Source organism: Lytechinus variegatus, chromosome 1, assembly GCF_018143015.1.
Source record: "Lytechinus variegatus isolate NC3 chromosome 1, Lvar_3.0, whole genome shotgun sequence".
In the NCBI taxonomy this organism is placed as follows: Eukaryota; Metazoa; Echinodermata; class Echinoidea; order Temnopleuroida; family Toxopneustidae; genus Lytechinus; species Lytechinus variegatus.
In genome coordinates this window covers 43,111,579-43,131,486 of record NC_054740.1, presented here as the reverse complement: position 1 = coordinate 43,131,486, position 19,908 = coordinate 43,111,579, and the positions used below count along the sequence as shown (strand labels likewise).

Below are 19,908 nucleotides of genomic sequence, written 5' to 3'. Positions count from 1 at the left end.
AGATCAAATTATTTTTTCCAAGAACTCTTTTTTTTAAGTACGTAAAAAAGACATTAAGCTACAGAGACGGATTTACAGACTTCAGAAATTTCACAGAACTTATTTTGAGATGCCGAATGTCTTCAAAGAAAAAATGTCTCGGTGGAGCAAAAAAAAAGGGGGGAATTATCAACCAGAAATTTAGGGGGTGACGCAATGAAAATAATCTGACAAGCAAAAAAAAGGTTATCAACCCAAAATTTAGGAACTCGGGATGCAAAACAAAAGAAATAATCTGACAAGTATCAAAAAAGGGTTATCAACCAGAATTTCAGGGCGGACCACAACGATTTTAGGGGGGTCCACCTGAATTTAGGGGGGATGCAGGAAAAAAATTGACAAGCAAAAAGAACAAAAAAAAAGTTGTCAACATAAATTTTTGGGGGTCTGTCCCCCACCTAAAATTTAGGGGACCAGGACCCCCCCCCCCCCCGCTTCCGCTGCCTACAGTGTATATGAACAAACTGGGTAGAGGATAATTGAAGAGGGTCGATCGATGTGACAGAAGGAAAGAGAGAGAGAGAAGGTCAAGTCCACCTCAGAAAAAATGTTGATTTGAATCAATAGAGAAAAATCAGACAAGCACAATGCTGAAAATTTCATTAAAATCGGATGTAAAATAAACAGTTATGACATTTCGAAGTTTCGCTTATTTAAAAAAAAAATAGTGATATGAACGAGCCAAATGAGAGAGTCAATGATTTTACTCACTATTTCTTTTGTGTTTTATAGTTTGAATTATACAATATTTCAATTTTTACGAATTTGACGTACGTTTTGGACCTCCTTGCCGGAAGCACAAAATGTTAAAATAATGGAATACCAACCGAGATGTGCATATAACTGTTTTGTGAAATGAAGCGAAACTTTAAAATGCCATTACTTTCATATTACATCCGATTTTGATGAAATTTTCAGGGTTATGCTTGTTGAATTTTTTTCTTTTTATTCAAATCAAGATTTCGTTGGGTGGACTTGTTCTTTAAAGGGCCAGTCCACCTCATGAAATGATTATTTGAATAGAGAGAAAAACACACAATAATGCTCAAAATTTAATCAAAATCAGAAATAAAATATGAAAGTTATATTTTTAAAGTTTCACTTAAGCGATGAATTTTTCGGTGTTACACTTGTTTGATTTTTTTTTGGGGGGGTGGGGTAGACTTAAATTAAAGGGGGGGGGGGTTCAAGCCCAGTGTTATAAGCCTTCATAACCTAGAAAGTCCTCGCCATATCGATCCTAAGATGGTTATTTGGAAAACCTCCAAAATACCCCTAGACAAGTCAAGGATTTCATCCATTCTTCCGTAGGTGAGAAAAACACCAACCCCTTCAAAATTATGTTTCCGAATTGTATACTGGGAAAGTACCATGGTTTCAAGAAAATTGCGAATTCTGGCACCTTAAATATATGAAGTTTTGTATAAAAAGCAATGAGTGTTTCAGTGTGCAGACAGCTAGCATATCGCTCACAATGCACATGCTAATGGGGCGATCGCGTTCCTTTTGGGGGAACTGGTATGGCGGACAATAGAACTCGCGGGCTTCAAACAAAGGACCCTCACCGCATATCCAGTTAGGGGAGAGATCAGTGCATGAGATGCCCGCCATTGAAAATTGAAACGAAATACAAACGTTTCACATCAAGCTCTAAATTCATATTAATGATTATCATATGCAAATTATTGTTAAATATTACGATTAAATAATGTTCTATGGTCATGATATTAATATTGTTCATGAAAGCAAGATTTATTTTACGTTGATCGCGTCAATTTCCGGCCATTTTCTGGTTTGATTAAAGAACAGTACTGCGCATGCGTATATGCACGATCGATGGCCATGACTTCCATTCATGAATTCATCGTGCATAAATTATCTCGGCACGAGCAGACGAGTAAGACTCGAACTATGATCGAAATAAACTTCAAATTAATGGTGAATAGCATCATAATTACTCAATCGGTTTCATTTTGGGGGCAATAGAAATCAAGTAAGTGGTAGTAAAGTTGGACATTGCTGATATTTTGATGATTGATTGTGTAAACCAAACGAATCGGCCGGCCGACGTTTTTTTTTTTTTTTTTTCGATGCACCGATTTTGCAAAATCTGCACCGGTGTTCGATGACATCGATCGAACACCGATTTTAAAATCGATTCGACTCAGGCTTAGTTTTTTTCGAATGAGACCCGAGCCCTATAATTACAATTATTATTATTTGCAGTTATCAGTACGATGCAACTGATTGTACCTCTCTATTAAAGAGGTATAACTTGAGCTTTACATTTGAAACAATTAAGAGAATAATTCGTCGAATTGGGAAGTCTTTAAATCAGTTTTCTGAGTAACATGTGATGACAGTGCTGGTTTTTATGATCGTGATGATCATTATCGATAAGAAAGGTAATGACGGTGATTGTGATCCTAATGATGTGGCAATGACAAGAATGGTGATGATGATAATTATGTTGAGATAATGATGATGGGATGGTAACAATGATCTTAATAATTGATCATTAGAATTATGAAATAACATAGGCGGCGGAAGCAGAGGACGGGGGCATGCCCCCCTAAATTTTATTGTTGATAACTTTTTTTTGCTTGTCAATTTTGTTTCCTGCGTCCACTCTAAATTCACGTGGACCCCCCCTCCCTTGAGATGTTTAATGTTTTTGTTCCCCCTAAAATTTAGGTTGATGACCTTTTTTGTGTGTCAAAAAATTTAGGACCTCCCCTAAATGTTTTTGCTCCCGCCGCCAATGTGAAATAATCCCGAGAATAGCAAACAGTGATCATGGGCGGCGGATCAGAGGATATTTTGCGGTGGACAATTATTGATGCACCCTATGAAAATAGGATATATCCCCTGCTTCGGCCCCTCGGTGATGATTAATTAATGTTTTATGATGTTGACAGTGATGATAATGAAGGTGCCGAGAATGATTATGATCATAATAATCCTGAAAGTTTGATGATTATATGTCAATGATGATTATTGCGATGGTGATGACATGGCAGTGGGGAGGGGGCATGTATGCAGTTGTTTTTTGTTGAGATTCCATTTAAAAATTAAAGGTAGGTCCTATACTGAACAGATTCACCACGTGTTTCTCACCAAGGCGAACTTCTACTTCAAGCTATCAGTAATTACAGAGCTGCAACTCTTCAATTGGTTCGAGATTCCACCCATGAACCTCAAACAGTGAACGAATGAACAATAACCAGGTAACATAATAATAGCAAACGATGTCAATGGACAAATTTTTCTCCTTTGGTCTATTTATCTATTTATTTATGGTTGCCATTACGTGGGCAAAAATTTGATTACATGGTGACTTCTTAAGAGTTAATTGCCTAAGTTTGGAATTTTTAAGGGGAAGGAAACGCACTGCATGGATTTCCCCCAAGAAATATGATTTTAAAACTTGTATTAGGTTTTTGGTAAGCTACATTTGTCAAAATTTTAAAGAAAAATTGAATTTTAGGATTGAAAGAAGGTTAAAAAGAGGATCTGTTTTCACATTCACAATTAGGCAACTGGTTGATCTATATACTTTTTCCACTTGTCCTTCCGAGCTAGCACACCTTTAACATGATGCCGACATGATGATAAAGATAAGACCTACTCTTATTTACCTAATCATGCTAATAGATATCGATTGACCTAAAGGCTATATATTTTCATAAACCACATCCGGTATAACGTATGCATCCACATTTGCGAAGAATTTGATTTTCAATTTTGTACTCGACCCCCCCCCCCCATAAACAGAAAATTCTGCAATTTCCCCAAAATTAACCCTGGCCAGGCAGTATTAGAAAGTAATGAATAGATCAAATGCCAGTAAAAGAATAACAATAAAATAACCAGAGAACCAAATAAACGAAAATCCCTACTCCACAACCTGAGCCTCGAAAAAGAGAGGCTCTGCCAAAGACCAGGCAAATGCAGGACTTGTTCTTGTACTTTGTAGTTGTACCATGCCCATGGAGCCAACAGTCAAAAGACGGTGGATACAGTCAACAGGATCAACGCGTGTGCAGCCGTCCGGACTTGGAAGTTGTGATAAAACAATTCCACGGCACGCACAAAATTTACAATTTGAAGCCAGCCCGGGATAAGGAGAAATATACCAAATCGCGAACAAATGACCTTTCTCCGTCGACAAGACAACAGTTAGATCTAATTTCATTAGATAGAGCTCGGTGTTGGCTTCAAATTGTAAATTTTGTGCGTGCCGTTTAATTTTCGTTTCACGAGTCTTAATATGGTATCTGCAAATTGCAAAAAGCAAAAATCAGTGCAGTCGAGGCATAAATAGAAAAAATTACGAGGTAATTAATTATGAGCAATAAAGTCATATTTTAGCGTTCAGAAAATTTTGAATACATTCAGACCACCGGGGGGGGGGGGGTACTCACGAAATAAGGCATATGTGCCGCTGGAATGGGTCGCTTTTTTTTTAGAAATCCCTAAACATGGGGTTTGATTTTACATTTTATGCTGAAAAATCCCTAAACATGGCCCTAATTTTTAGATACTGGAATTAAACGTGGGTCCATATTCTCCATTTTTTTTTTTGGGGGGGGGGTCAAATTTTAATAAATCCCTAATAATGGGTGCCTTTTAGCCAAAATGACCCATAATGGTTATTGGTTTTGAACCTTCAGCCGCACACCCCTGTCCAAATCTAAGTACCCCCCCCCCCCCCGATGTAGAGGCAGAGGAAACGTTGAAACGAATAGAAAGGAAGAGAGTAGTTGGAGCCGAAATTGGGCACAACGAATGGTGAAAATAAAGTAAAATGAAATATAATAAAAGCCATTTTGTCAGGATTAAACCATGTTCTATATACGCAACCTTAGAATAATAATAAATATGGAATATACCAATATACGTTGTTATTACCCAACTGTTGGACCAGCTAGATTTGCACCACGGGGGGGAGCTTTAACCAATTTGTCTATGCTATATAGTTTTTTCAAGTTATGTTTTATTAATAAATTATCACATACCAATCCTTAACATGATAGTGTTCAAAATAAATTAAAGATTAATGATAAATCATAATTATGATAGATTGAAGTGATCAGGATAATGACGTGAGAAAAAAAGGAGAGGAGGAAGAGGACATGCATATTTTTCATTTACAAAAAAATCATACTATTACTGTAGTCACTTGCATCGCATGTAGGCCTATATTTTTACTATAATGTGATATATATTTTTTTTAATTTTGAATAGTTGAACTTGAACTTGCTTTTGATACAGTGACCTGAATGTTTTCATAATTTGTTATTTGGCAAACCTCTCCTTCCGCCGCCCCCCCCCCCCCCCCCGTTCTATTTATGTTTCTTCCATTTGTTTTTTGAATAGACAGATCCTTACCTTACTCTTTCTCCCCTCCATCTCCGAATTCTCTGAGTAATCACTTCCTTTCCGCTGAAATGATAGGGAAGGAGTGCAGCTCCTTTGTCTCCTTACATGGGGAGTTTCCCCATGACAAGGCAAAATGTATTCCCATCAGGATGGGAGACCATCCTGATGTGCACGTTTAATGAAGTGCATACTTTCAAAGTAATGACATTTCAGAAACTTTTCAATATTTGCTGAGATTTGATATAAACGAGACGACACCCAAAACTTTTTTTCTAAAATCTTGTACCATTATTTGAGAACTCACATGGTGTCATCAATAAATCATGTTATCGACCTGGTACTCTTCATCAATACAGCAAATAAGATGTTCGATTAATTGATACACGTTTGTAAAAAGTAAAACACACACATTATTTATTTCATTGATTTATCTTTTTTGTCTTGAAGATAAAATAGGCGTAATTTCTTTAGACCATTCAGGCGTCCAGGGTTAATTCACATTCAAACCGCTACACAAGAGATCTTAGCATAACTTCTTGAAAAGGATTCTTCCTATTGTTGGATGCTTTGTGATTTTCACACCTTCGTCCATTGTTCTCAAAACGTGCTAGACGGCGTAATTGACGAATATTGATCCCAGTCAGGTTCAACGGGTCGAAGTAGCTAGCTATATAGGGTCATTATTAAACTTCAACAATACACCAACACTTCTATAACACAGTACATGATAGACGTGCAGGCATATTATGGCCCGATTATGGCCCACTCTAGACCCTTGCATGAAATCACCCGAAATCACTCAAATATGAGTTACAAGTATGCAGTGACTATATTTCTTAGTTTTTAAGGATCAAGGTATATAAAATTTACTTCAACTCCTTAATTAGCACCTCAAAACAATTTTGAAACATGTCCTGATCATTCGTTCATTAATCTGAGATGTTTGTGACTTCTCTTTTATTGTATATCCTTTTCGCAGTTGACGGAATATGAATGCTTCTATATTTCCTATAGAGTTTATAACGAAAGGTGTATAAAATATATTTTAACTCCTCAACACCTCTCGGCGAAAAGAAAGTAAAATAAAAGAGAAGTCACAAACATCTTAGATTAAGGAACGAATGATCAGGACATGTTTCAAATTTGATTTGAGGTGCAAGGAGTTAAAATATATTTTATATACCTTTCTTTATGAGCTTTTTATTGGTGTGTTGCAAGAAACTTGCGATCAATTGCAAGTCTATTCTTGGTCCCTAAATCAATCACTATTATGTCTTGTAATTAATTGCAAATTAGTAATTGATTGTTAATCTGTGCCTTGAAACACGAAGTTAATACCACGGTCACATTTGATCTACGGCGGCCGTACGGCGAGTCGAAAACAGCCGTTTTATTCATTTTTATTCAAGCCACCTTTGTCATGTATGTATAGCTAGTACCAAAAAAAAAATGTTAAAACGGCTGTTTTCAACTCGCCGTCGTAGAGTAAATGTGACCAAGGTATTAATCTGGTTTGCTCAGCTAACGTTGTAAAAATCAGTTGTGAAATTGTAACAGAATATTTGCAATTGAATCGCAAATATTTTCTTGCAACACCCACTAAGAAATATATATATGAAACATTATTCCGACAACGGCAAAAGGATATAAAATAGAAGTCATAAACATCTCAGATTAATGAACGAATGATCAGGACATGTTTCAAAATTGTTTTGAGATGCTAAAGAGTTAAAATAATACCTTTCGATATGAACTCTCAAAGAAAGATAAATGAAGCACTATTCCGAGAACGGCAAATAGGAAACAAAATAAAAGAGAATTCACGATTTTAATCACGAACATCTCAAATTAATGAAGGAATGACCAGGATATGTTTCAAAATTGCTTTGAGATGCTAAGGAGTTAACATATATTTTATATACTTTTTGTTATGAACTCTCTAAGAAATATAAAAGAAACATTCCGACAACGGCAAAAGGAAATGAAATAGAAGTCACAAACATCTCAGATTTAATTAACGAATGATCAGGACATGTTTCAAAATTGTTTTGAGATGCTAAGGAGTTAAGATACTTGATTTACCTTTTGTTACTCTCTATAGAAATAGAAAACATTATTCTGACAACGGCGAAAAGGATATGAAAAGAGAAGTCACCGTGATGTTCCCCCTCCTTTTGTGTTTAAATATCACGCAATGAGCTAATAATGCCAGAGCACAATTATAAACAAATCCTGTTGGTGTTACCATGATATGACCTGGAAATTTTGCTCTTCGAAATTTCAGAGCATCTATGTCATCCGCGGGTAGGATTACTTCTCCCTTACTGCATAGCATACTTGTCTTCTACTCTGTTTTTAATGCTGCTGAATCTTTTTTCTATCAAATCTGATTATACCAAAGTAGGCATTTGTTATTTTTTTTTATAATGCAATTTAACATCCACGCTTCGAGCGGGAAGAAAAATTATTTAAAATTTGCGCGCTCTGCAAGACTGCAAGTGTTATACACTTCGCGTGCAATCATCGCCCCCCCCCAAATAAATCCCGGCTACGATAGTACTACATGTACACCATCAAATGGATCTTGAAGACTTGACAGAAACAGGGGCCGCGGATGCAGCTTCCGCCAATAAGGGGGGGGGGGGTATTTTCATCCATTTCCCTGAACTGCAGGTAAAAGCTGATTTTTTTGTGGTTCCTTTGAACAGTTCAAGATGTAGCCGTGATAGTTACTTTAATTGCTTTATTCTTACATGTTACAAGTTCATGGTTGATACTATGCCGCCATGTCGAACGTCTGCTTCAAAATTATTAACTTATGCAAATTTCAAAATTCCTTTGCCCGAAAGCCTGGGGTCCTTTGCCCCATCTTCCCCTAACCTTACCTTTTTTGTGTGTAAGAATAAAGCTTAGTAACTGTCAGAGAGCTCAAAGAAATTAACTAACAAATTATATCACACAAATAAGAGTGAGCTAAAATATTGGGGGAAATAACATGTCGTTTGCCCTGGAAATTAAACATTGTAATGAGCAATGTTTGTGCCGAAGATGATTGTGTATCACGGTTTGTATCTCAGCAAAAAAAAATATAGCGCAAAGCGTTAGCTGAAGTTATATATACTGGTCTGCTTACAGTGTGACTCATGAAGATGACATAGTTCAGCTCGAGCTGAAAATGATAGATCTGATCTGATACATTGAAATCTTTTCCAATAAGTTATACGAGCGCAAAGCGGGAGCTGATTTTTTTTTCATCCTGATCTGGGGACAAATTAAAGGACTATCTTTATGCATCTCGCTATTTAATTGTGTCATTCTCTTGTGGTTTCTCAAGTCGTATTACTTTCTGTGTATTTATTATCTTTTTATGCGTGTCTCCCCCTCGCTTTGCCAATCTCTCTTACAACATCACATAACATCACAACACAGAGGTACAACACCCGCGTATTATCTTGTATCCACTAGCACTGGCGGATCCCGGGGAGGGGGCACAGACAACCCTTGCCCCCCCCCCCACTTTCGAGAAGCACAATTAAAATTTGTAATGTAAGAATGCCGTGAAAACAAAAATGCCTCTTTTGAAAGTGAACATTTCATTTTTTTTATTTATTTCTGCTTCAGCTTGTCAAAATTTTTCTTAGACGAAATGTCATAATTTTGGGTTGAAAACCTTTTTTATCATGTTATTTTTATTTATTTTTGCTCTTGGACAAAATGTCTTTTAGGTTGAAAACAAACTACACGCATTTAAAGAAAGTGAAACACGATAAGACAAATGAGAATTCTTAAAAAGTGACACTAGTTAAAACGAGTATATTAATGAATCATGGGGAAAACAACTGAACTCCAAATCAGAACGGATCGAGCATTCTCATGATGGCACGAGACGACGAGTGTTCTGGCATCTCCGAGGTCTGGTCAAACCAAGTCACCTCCTCCGAGACTTCTTCAGTTTGTTGACTTGTCAACTAGCGCACCGTTAATCAACCCAAATCGACACCCTTGGATTTCCTGGATTTCGATCTCCAAGAGGGTGGTAAATTTCAAAATATTTACACGAGGTTTTAGTAAAACATCGGCGCGCCGATTCATCTTATTATGACAATCTTCATGATTATTGCGCTATTATCGCGTTCGTTATCGCAATAATAATGCGACGTAAGTCTACGAGGTACTTTTTTGTTTGTTTTTGTTTGATATCCTTCCGCGCTGGCAATATACAATATACAATATACTGCATATATCAGCCTGATCATGTATTCTCTCTATGAGAAAATCCATTTTGAAATGTGTTGCAAAGTACAATGTACACACATGATTTGAATATGCTACATATAAAGCAACAAATAGCTATATTTGGAATAATTTCAAGGTCAAATGATATGGTTTTGAGTTCAAATATTTTATGTAGCTTAAAGTAGACCAAAAGTGGAACATGATTTGCAATTATCAGCATGAACTCACAATCTAAGATGGAATAACACACAATTAAAAGTGGAAAAAAACACTTGATTATTAATGAAAATTGTATGATTTATTGATTTTTATGATTTTCAGCTGTATTTTCAAGGTCATTGTCATGAGAGAATAGGTACTTAATCTGTAGATCCTCCAAGAACCCATTACAGACTACTTATACTGCAAATATCAGCCTGATCAGGTATTCTCTCTATGAGAAAATCCATTTTGAAATGTGTTGCAAAGTACAATGTACACGTGCGATTTGAATATGCTACTTATGAAGCAACAAATAGCTATGTTTGGAATAATTTCAAGGTCAAATGATATGGTTTTGAGTTCAAATATTTTATGTTGCTCAAAGTAGACCAAAAGTTGAACATGTCTTTCAAGTTTTAGCTTAAGCTCACCCTTTGTATTGAAATGACACCCATTTGAAAGTCAATGTAAACACCATTTGAATGCCATTTGATTCTGGAAAATTAGCCAATTTACTGTTTTTATTGATTTTTAGGTGTGTTTTCAAGGTCATTACCAACAATAAAAACTATTTTTGAAGATATATCCTTTGAATACTAATTACAGACTATCATCACAGAAGAGATCAATGTCTTTGGGCTCTTCATCTTTGAGTTATCACAATTTGAAAAGTGTTGAAAAGCATGTATGTGTCATTAACATCAATTTTAGGGTATTTACGACCATTTTGGAATGCGCAAATCAGCCCCTAATCATTCCGGTAGCAAAATTTCTCAAGTAACACTTGAAAATATGGGTAAATGTCTGTCAAATCACAGAAATTGGTCCCCCTCCTCGATGGGACGGGAGGTGATCCGTGACCTTGAACTTGGCATCTTTTGAAAAAAAATCCAACTTTGAGGGCGCCCTACAGGAAAACGACACATACTCTTGGGTCAATTTTTTGTAATTCTGTTGAGTATCTGAAAGTCCATAAATGTGCATAATATTTGGTTCTAAGCTAATTTAGTTTTGGATTTATGAGCCTCCAAACATGCTTCTGAAATCATTGACACGGATGCTTAACGCCATTTTCGGTGACCTCGTGTGCGAAATCCGGTTGACAGGTCCGCGCTACAGTATACTCTGCATGTTTGGACCAAAAAGTTCTTCCAATTTACTAAAAATGAAGACTGTAATCAATCAAACTTTGCTGCAGTAGTCAATCAAAAATAGGCAATTTTATTTAAAATAATTTTGTTGTGTGCGCATTGGTTGCTATGGGAGGCCGTATCTTAGCAACCATTTGACCTTTGGGCAAAATATTTTAGGTTTTTCCGTCAGACACTTGGGGCAACATTTGGTGCGAGTTTAAAGAAAATCGAAGAGGGTCGGGTGACAAGCATTGGTTGATTTGACATGGATTGACCCAACACTGAAAATTTCATCAAAATCGGATGTAAAATAAGAAAGTTATAGCATTTTAAAGTTTCGCTTTAATATTTTCAACAAAAAATATGAACGAGCCAGTTATATCCAAATGAGAGAGTTGATGACATCACTCACTATTTCTTTTGTATTTTATTATATGAAATATTAAATATTTCTATTTTCTCGTCATTGTCATGTGAAATGAAGTTTCATTCCTCCCTGCATAGGTGGAATTCCATTATTTAAACATTTTGTGCTTCAGGCAAGGAGGTCCTAATCGTCAAATTCGTAAAAATTGAAATATTGTATAATTCAAACAATAAAAAACAAAAACAATAGTGAGTGAGTGACATCATCAACTCTCTCATTTGGATGTAACTGGCTCGTTCGTATAACTATTTTGTTGAAAATAAGCGAAACTTTGAAACGTCATAACTTTCTTAACATCCGATTTTGATGAAATTTTCAGCATTGTGCTTGTCTGATTTTTCTCTATTGATTCAAATCAAAAATTTTCTGAGGTGGACTTGACCTTTAATGCTAACTTACATGGAATCCTTGGTTTTGATTGGCTTTTGATCAACGTTACCCTGATTATATAGTTACCTGACCCCATAAACATAGGCCAGTTAGACACCACAACCAGGTAAAAAAAAGCCTCCAAATGAAGAAGATATAGCTACATGTAGATATGTGATGTACGTATATTAGATATGTGATATTTTATGTGCAATTTACGTTGCTGGTTTCATCATGTACATCAGCTGACAAGCAATCAAATTCACAATTCACAATCTAATTTTAAACCTTAAGAGCTTCTTTCTATGACTTAACAGCTTATTTCTATGACACTATAGTTTATATACAGGCCTTGTCATATGTCATGGTAGTCAATGCATGGAAATATGCAGTGTAGTGTGTACAGTAACAGTACATTGTATACGGTATTGCCCCTATGGATAATAACATTTTTATTTAATAAGATATATTTCACAAATATCCGTAAAACCCATAGTAGAGGAATAAAAGCAATATAGCTCTATGAAGCTGCTTGCTATTGTTGACCTCGTACCATCTAATATCCAAGAACTCCGGGACAATAAAACCTACATTTGGCTGAAAAAAGGCTATAAAAATTTGAAAATTTAGGTATAATTACCTTTTAACTCTACAAATAATGGTTTAAAAGTGCTAATTATAGGAAAAACAAATTGCCTGCCCCCTAAAACATATGAATAGACACCAAAACCACAGAAAAAGACCACCAAATAAAGAAGTTGTGGCCAAAACTGTGATTTTGAGGGGTTTTGGCGGCCATTTTGGATTTTGGCCCGGCACACTTTTTTCTCGGACCCGAGACAAAAAATATTGTCATTTCATGTTGAGATAAGGTAAAAGGAACACAAAAAACTGTTCCCACAGTAAAACCAAAAATCACCCATTTATAGCCCACTCCTATTATTAACGTTAGAGTTGTGAACAAATATACATATACAGAATTGGAAGGGAGGATGAACGAAAGAATGAAGTAAAGAATGGAAAGACGAAAGAAAAGAGATGAATTGAGAAGTAAGAAAGAAAAAAATGGGGAAAATGAAGCCTTGAAGGGGAAAGGTGTTACGGAATAAAATGATGAAAGAAAGAATAGAGTCTAGACTAATGAAAAAAAATGAAGGAAGGGAAGATTAATAAATGTGTGAAAGAAAAAATAAGGGGGAGAAGGCTGGCATCATGCACAGGCATCACTCCCATCCCATTTCAAGTTCGCACCGATCACAACAAGACTCAAAAGGAAAGCTGAAACAACTTCATATAACCTTAGTTATGAAAACTCAATAACTTGTTCCTCCGATTACATCACCAAATCAGTAATCTGAGAATCCATAATACATTTATAAAAAATTTCCGCCAATTTTTTTATTATTTTGTTGGAAAAACTGCTTATCATGTGAGATTGTTTGCACCATTTAGAATCTGCTCCGATCCTATAGTTAATAGCATGCCACACACGGAAAGGAGGTCAGTTCGTTTCCAATGTATTGGGTTAGCAAGAAAACGGGCAAAAAAATCACAGCAGAACTTGCAAAAGTTTACTTTATTGATTTTATTGTTGTCTCTGCTTCATCATCTGTTGGTTATTTGATGAAAATTTGTCACTTTCAAATGTTTATTTTGTTCAAAATTCTAAAATACGGGACAATCCCTAGAAATACAAGACATCTGGTCACCCTGTATCGACTGCACAGAAACCCTGTTAGCGTAACATTTCACTAACACTGTGTAACAAAGGGCCCCTGTTACAACCGGTAATCTTGCCGCGATGGCTATAATGCATTATTTACATCTGATTTATATTCATTTATATTCATGAATTTATATTCATGTCTCCAGGAATATGCAATGAGGGTCTGTTGTATCATACAAAATTAGGTTTATTTAAATTTTGTCCACACAGAACATTGCTTCAAAGATCATCATTTTGTTACTCGGGCGACATACGTACAATACATTTGTAACAATTAAGAGTTCATTTCAAATTTTTAATAAAATCAGAAAAAAAGGGGAAACAGCTAGAGGATATGGCGTTATCGTTCCATTTATTGCATATTCATGGCCACATGCTGCTCAGTAATATCAGTTGCAAAATACAGTGTTTAATTTTTAATATTCAAGAATTTGTTATTTTTCATCGGATTTTGATGAATTTTCAGCAATTTGCTCATCTAGTTTTACTTAATTTATTCATATATTGTTGGGCCCAGAATACCCCTTTAATTTGGTCGAGGTATATCATAAATTACTTGGTATAAGAAAGGGAGACAAGTTTTAAAGAGAAAAATTATTCACAAACATCATCACTATTGGTGCCCTTGGCACTGTTAGTGATTTGTATTAACATTAGCACCACTCAATAGCAGGTGTGCTTATAAATGTATCTTATGCATGCAAGTCCCCTGCCATTGCGGGTCCCTGTAGTTATAGGGAGGGAGTTGAAGTCATTTTCGTCCGATATTTGAAACCGTCCAATGTTTTGGGACTTTACTCTTTTTTTTATTGATATGAGTTTGACTAATAGTTAGACTTGACCTGCCCCAAATTTGAAGTGTTAATTGCTTTTTCCAATATTTTTTGTAAAAATATCTTTTCGCAAAATGAAATTTGCATCAATGTTTTTTTAATATATTTGTCTGTTTTTATTTGCAATGTTTATTTTTAACTTCTTTCTTAATAATTTTTAACTATGTGTATCACTCTGTTTTGCGGCCACAATTTGACAGCCCCCGCCTTCGTCAGACCTTCACGTTTATAATTTCGTGGAGCTCAATAAATCGCTCTCCTTATTTTTTTTGAGGAGCTCAATTGAGCTCCTCAGAATTGCTCTCCGTGAGGAGCTCAAATCAATTCATTACAATACATGTATGATAAATTGTAGATTTCTATTAACATGTAGACTTCCATGGTGTTGCCATGAAAATCTACATATGGGACTACATGGGACTGCAATATTTACCGAGTTTAAATTAAAATCAGAGTCGGGAAAGAGATTAATATTCTTCATTTTTGTGATAGTTTTTAACAAAATCAAAGTAATTTCAAGGAATTATGGATAAAAGAAGGCCATTTCATGGATTTAAAGATGTAAAATGTGAAATTTTAGCAATTTTTTTTCAATTTTTTTTTTTTTGGCTCTCCTTATTTTTTTTAGGAGCGCGGTAGGAGCGCCGGTGGATCGCGCTCCTCAAAAATGAAGGTCTGCTTCGATTGACATCATTCATACTCATGTCGTGCATTCAAAAGTCAATGCATGCGATCGCTGCTGAATTGCACCGCACAGCATACGATATGCAATCTGGAAGTTGCAGCTGCCATTCGCTCCTGTATTATGCTCAGACCCCATGTTGAAGAAGACCTGCTGAACTAGCATGCCATCAACTTGATTTCTGTGCAAATTTCATGCGGTAGACTTTTTCTGTTTTTTCTTTTGTGATTGGTCATTTTGAAGTATGTTCCTACATTTACGAGAAAGTTCTCAAAATTGGAACAAAACCACAGATTTTTCATTCATACATACAATCACTTGGGTGGTTATTTAATTGGATTCTGTTCAAACTCATTTAGAGATTGTTACCACAACTTGCATTTATCTTTAAAGGTCAAGTCCACCTCAGAAAAATGTTGATTTGAATCAATAGAGAAAAATCAGACAAGCAAAATGCTGAAGATTTCATCAAAATCGGATGTAAAATAAGAAAGTTATGACATTTCAAAGTTTCACTTATTTTTAACAAAATAGTTATATGAACGAGCCAGTTACATCCAAATGAGAGAGTTCATGATGTCACTCACTATTTCTTTTGTTTATTATTGTTTTAATTATACAATATTTCAACTTTTATGAATTTGACGATTAGGACCTCCTTGCCTGAAGCACAAAATGTTTAAATAATGGAATTCCACCTGTGCAGGGAGGAATGAAACTTCATTTCACATGACAATGACGAGAAAATCAAAATATTTCATATTTCAAACAATAAAAAACAAAAGAAATAGTGAGTGAATGACATCATCGACTCTCTCATTTGGATGTAGCTGGCTCGTTCATATAACTGTTTTTGTGAAACGAAGCGAAATTTTGAAATGTCATAACTTTCTTATTTCACATCCGATTTTGATGAAACTTTCAGTGTTATGCTTGTTGAATTTTTCTATTTTTATTCAAATCAAGTTTTTGTTGGGGTAAACTTGTCCTTTAAAGAATGAAATAAGCAAAAACCATGATTTTAAACAAATCATTCATAACCACCCTTATGAATTTGGGCCCAACAACATACAGATCAAAGTAAAAAATCCTAGAGCGTCTTTGTGCTCGAGGAGATTGGGATTGTACATTGTAGCAAAACTCTGGTCTGGGCCAAAATTGGCTTAAATTTGAGGAAAGGGCATTATGGCTGGGTGCGTATGTGTAAGTCAATTGATGTCGATGAATTAATGTCTTGTTATTTTGTAAGAAGATTTCTGTACCCTGCACCCACTTACATGTATTATTCAAATGGATTTCAAGATATCCTTAGAACTTTCTCAAGATGATTAATCCACATCCTTTAAACCTTTGAGGAAGGAAGAGGCCATAGTTAAACTTAGCAAAATTTACAAAAACCTCTGATTCTGTCTTGACTTTTTTTTATTCCTACCCCTACTTAGAATAACATATTACTAGGAACCAGCTGCTCATTGTGAGGGTTTCAAGAAAGCCCTTTTTATGAAGATGATATCCAAGGCCTCTAAACATTCGAGCGAAAAATCCTTTTGTTACACTTTTGCCTACGGTACCTTTTATTTATTTATTTATTTTTTTAGTTCCTAGTCCAACATTAGATAAGATTCTACTTGGTATCACAGCATCTACCCACCCAGAGGGGGTCAAGAAAGCGTTCTTAACAAAGATGATATCCACAGCTTCAAAACCTTTGTCAAATGGGCAGTTCCATGGTTACGGAATGACATTCAGAAACAATTTTTTGCATTCAAACAAAGATATCACCCATATTTGAATAGAAATTTGCAAAGAAATGGTACTTGACAGTAGTTGCTGAAACCCACTTTTCAAAATAATAATTTGTTATTTTGATCCACTGAATTAAGGATATATGAATATTCATAAACATAGTTACGGAGTGACGCAAAATGGACATGCATAATTGAGGAGAAAGATATTGCTCAAACTTCATGAATTTTTTATTGCTATCATAAATTTGGTTATTGATTGGATTCTATGTTATTCTAGCTTTAATATGCTGCATTACATTAAAAAATTGGTGTATTATTTCATTAATTACGACTTAAAACGTTAACCCATACCCGGTTATGGAGTGACATCAGAAATATCCACTCACAGGCAAAGTAAAATGAACTTATATTGTAAATATGATGTAAAATGACGGCCTTCAGATTATCCAAAAGAAAATTTTACAAAACAAGCAAAAATTTTCTGTTAAATTGAATTTAAAGGAGAATGAAACCTTTGGAACAAGATAGCTTTTGTGAAAACAGAAAAATCAAAGAAACAGGTCAACGAAAGTTTGAGAAAAATAGGACAAATAATGAGAAAAAATATGAGCATTTGAATATTGCAATCACTAATGTTATAGAGACCCTCAAATTGGCAATGTGACAAAGATGTGTGATGTCACTTATGAACAACTCTCCCCATTACTTTAGATTATATTTCACTTAAATTGCCTCTTTTAGCATATCTATCAGTAGATCGTGTCTTCTTTCTCTAGGAGGGCATGTAATACAGACTTTTAAAGAATACATCATGGATAAAGAGTTTGTATCCCCTTAAGAAAAAGCAAAAAGAGACATTGTGAGGGTATTTTATAGTCCATCAAAGGGAAGGTTGTTCACATGTGACATCACACATCATTTTCGCATTGCCAATAGGGAGAATCTCAATAGCATTAGTGATTGCAATATTCAAATACTCATAACTTTCTCATTATTTGTCCGATTTTTCTCAAACTTTCTTTGTTCTTATTCTTTGATTTTTCTGTTTCAACACAAGCCTACTTGTTTCAAAGGTTTCATAAGTATAAAAAGATTTATGTAGTCCCATGTATAGAATTTCTTGTATGGTTTGGATTCTCCTATAAGGAGATGCGTAAGAAAAAACAATAGATGCTAATTATGTTTCCCTTTTGTATTGATGAAATTCCATATGAGTTTTGATAGAAAAATTTGAATAGAGCCAATATAAATTTTTGGAAAATGTCCACTTTTGCTTAGAATTGCCCAAATGATCTTTCTTTTCTGTGTCATTAAGATATGGTTAATAGTTCATTTGCTATTGTTGAACTTTTTTTCATTCCTAGGCCAACCATGGATAAGATTCTGCTCGGTATCGCAGCATCTACCCACCCAGAGGGGGTCAAGAAAGCCCTCTTCACAAAGATGGTATCCACGGCCTCAAAGCCTTTGAACAAGGAAGAGGTGACAACAATCCTTCAGCTTTCCTCGTCTTGGGTCATCGGTGAAGAGGAGTTCCTACAGGACATGGGCCAACAGGTACGGCAATTAGCCAGAGAAAATTGATCCTAGTATCGCATTCTGATTTTCCATGTTGAACTGCATATTCTTCATCTTTTAAGAATGGCATTTATGTACCAGTGGTTATTTAGTTATTATTACACACAAGCGGCCTGTTGTATAAAACTTTCGCCATGAAAAAACTTTGGCAAACATAATAATGCTATTGACAATAACACATTGGAAAAAAAAAGAGTTTTCTTCTATGCAATAGGATGAAGATTATGCAACATTTATGCAGTATTGATGCAAATGTTTGTTTTTTTCTTTAAATAAGCAGCAAGCAATGTGATTACATGGCTTTTGGGATAAAATACACATTCAAAAAATTGTTTCCTACCAGGCACCCATTTGTTTTACCTAGGTGGAGGGTGGGAAATGAAGGTATCATCTTTCTTTTTTAGATGTTTTGTACGTTCCAACAGGAATTGCTTTGTTGAATTGAATAAACTGGTAAGAAGGTACTGGAGCTAAATGTGTAAAGCTAGAGAATGGACATCTTTCACAAAGCTTGTAATAGCTTCACTATAGTTGATGCATTCAAATTGGTAGGAGAAAGAAGGCAAAGAGAAGACAAGCAAGTGAATAAATGTGTAAGAGAGAGAGGGAAAAATTCATATATACACTGTACATTCATGATACTATCACAGGTACAATAGATCTATTACATGTAGGTACCAAATATTTCAAGCCTGGGCAAATCAAATCCAATCAGTTTATGAAAACATCCAAATCACCTTTCATTTGTTATTGTGTTTTGTTATTTTCTTAATTTTCCACCTGAACAGATATTTCAGGCCTGGGCAAAATACAACCCAGCAACATATGAAGATTTCTTCTGTCATCAGTTCCTTATATCATCATTTGGTGAATCAATAAACAGCCCCCTCATGTTGATCCAGTTCATAAGTGACTGTTTGAAGACCATCCAACTCAAGCACGAAACGGCCACCAAGATCATTAGGACAGGCGTAGTCAGTCTCTGCCGGAGGTTCCCTGACATGGCCATCCAGGGTGAGATCTGTCGGCTCCTGCGAGCCAACCAAGACTGCATTCCGGAGAACGATTTTGCTATCACCCTTTGCCAGACCCTGATAACCAACACCAGCATCCTGGAGATTCCCATCGGTGATGTGGAGCTTAAGACCTGCATGGCCGCTGTTGGGAGCGTCGGACATCTCCTGCGGCTAATCTGGTCCACCAAGCCAACCACTATCATCCCGTCCCTCCAGCACGTCTTCAACACCATCTCCACCTTCTCTGCCGAGGAGTCGCAGAACCCGTCATTGGCCTTGGGTGCTCTGGTTCAGCACATCCACATGAAGGTGGTTGAGGCAGTCACGAAGAGCGCGGTCTCTGATATCTCCATAACGGACGAAAGAATGACTGTAGCCCTGCAGAGGATGATAGACTGGCTCTCCTGGCCGAGCGTTGTCAACATTGATCAATGGATAATCACATTCCTGACCAATCTAGCCTCTGTTAACAAGTTTACCATCCTCATCAAAGTCACAATGCTGACTGTCGAAACGGTGAGTAGGGAGGCTCGGGATT

The 19,908-nt window shown here is 35.9% G+C and overlaps 1 protein-coding gene across 1 annotated transcript in view; it reads left to right on the top strand.

Moving 5' to 3' along the window:
* The window catches only part of LOC121414722 (ubiquitin carboxyl-terminal hydrolase 38-like), a 37,061-nt gene that overhangs the window by 5,754 nt on the left and 11,399 nt on the right, over positions 1-19,908 (top strand). Inside the window, exons 2-3 of the mRNA XM_041607790.1 lie at positions 18,141-18,333; positions 19,143-19,886. Of these exons, the coding sequence (XP_041463724.1) occupies positions 18,148-18,333; positions 19,143-19,886 (930 nt within the window). The 5' untranslated portion in view covers positions 18,141-18,147. The remainder of the gene's footprint in view (positions 1-18,140; positions 18,334-19,142; positions 19,887-19,908) is intronic.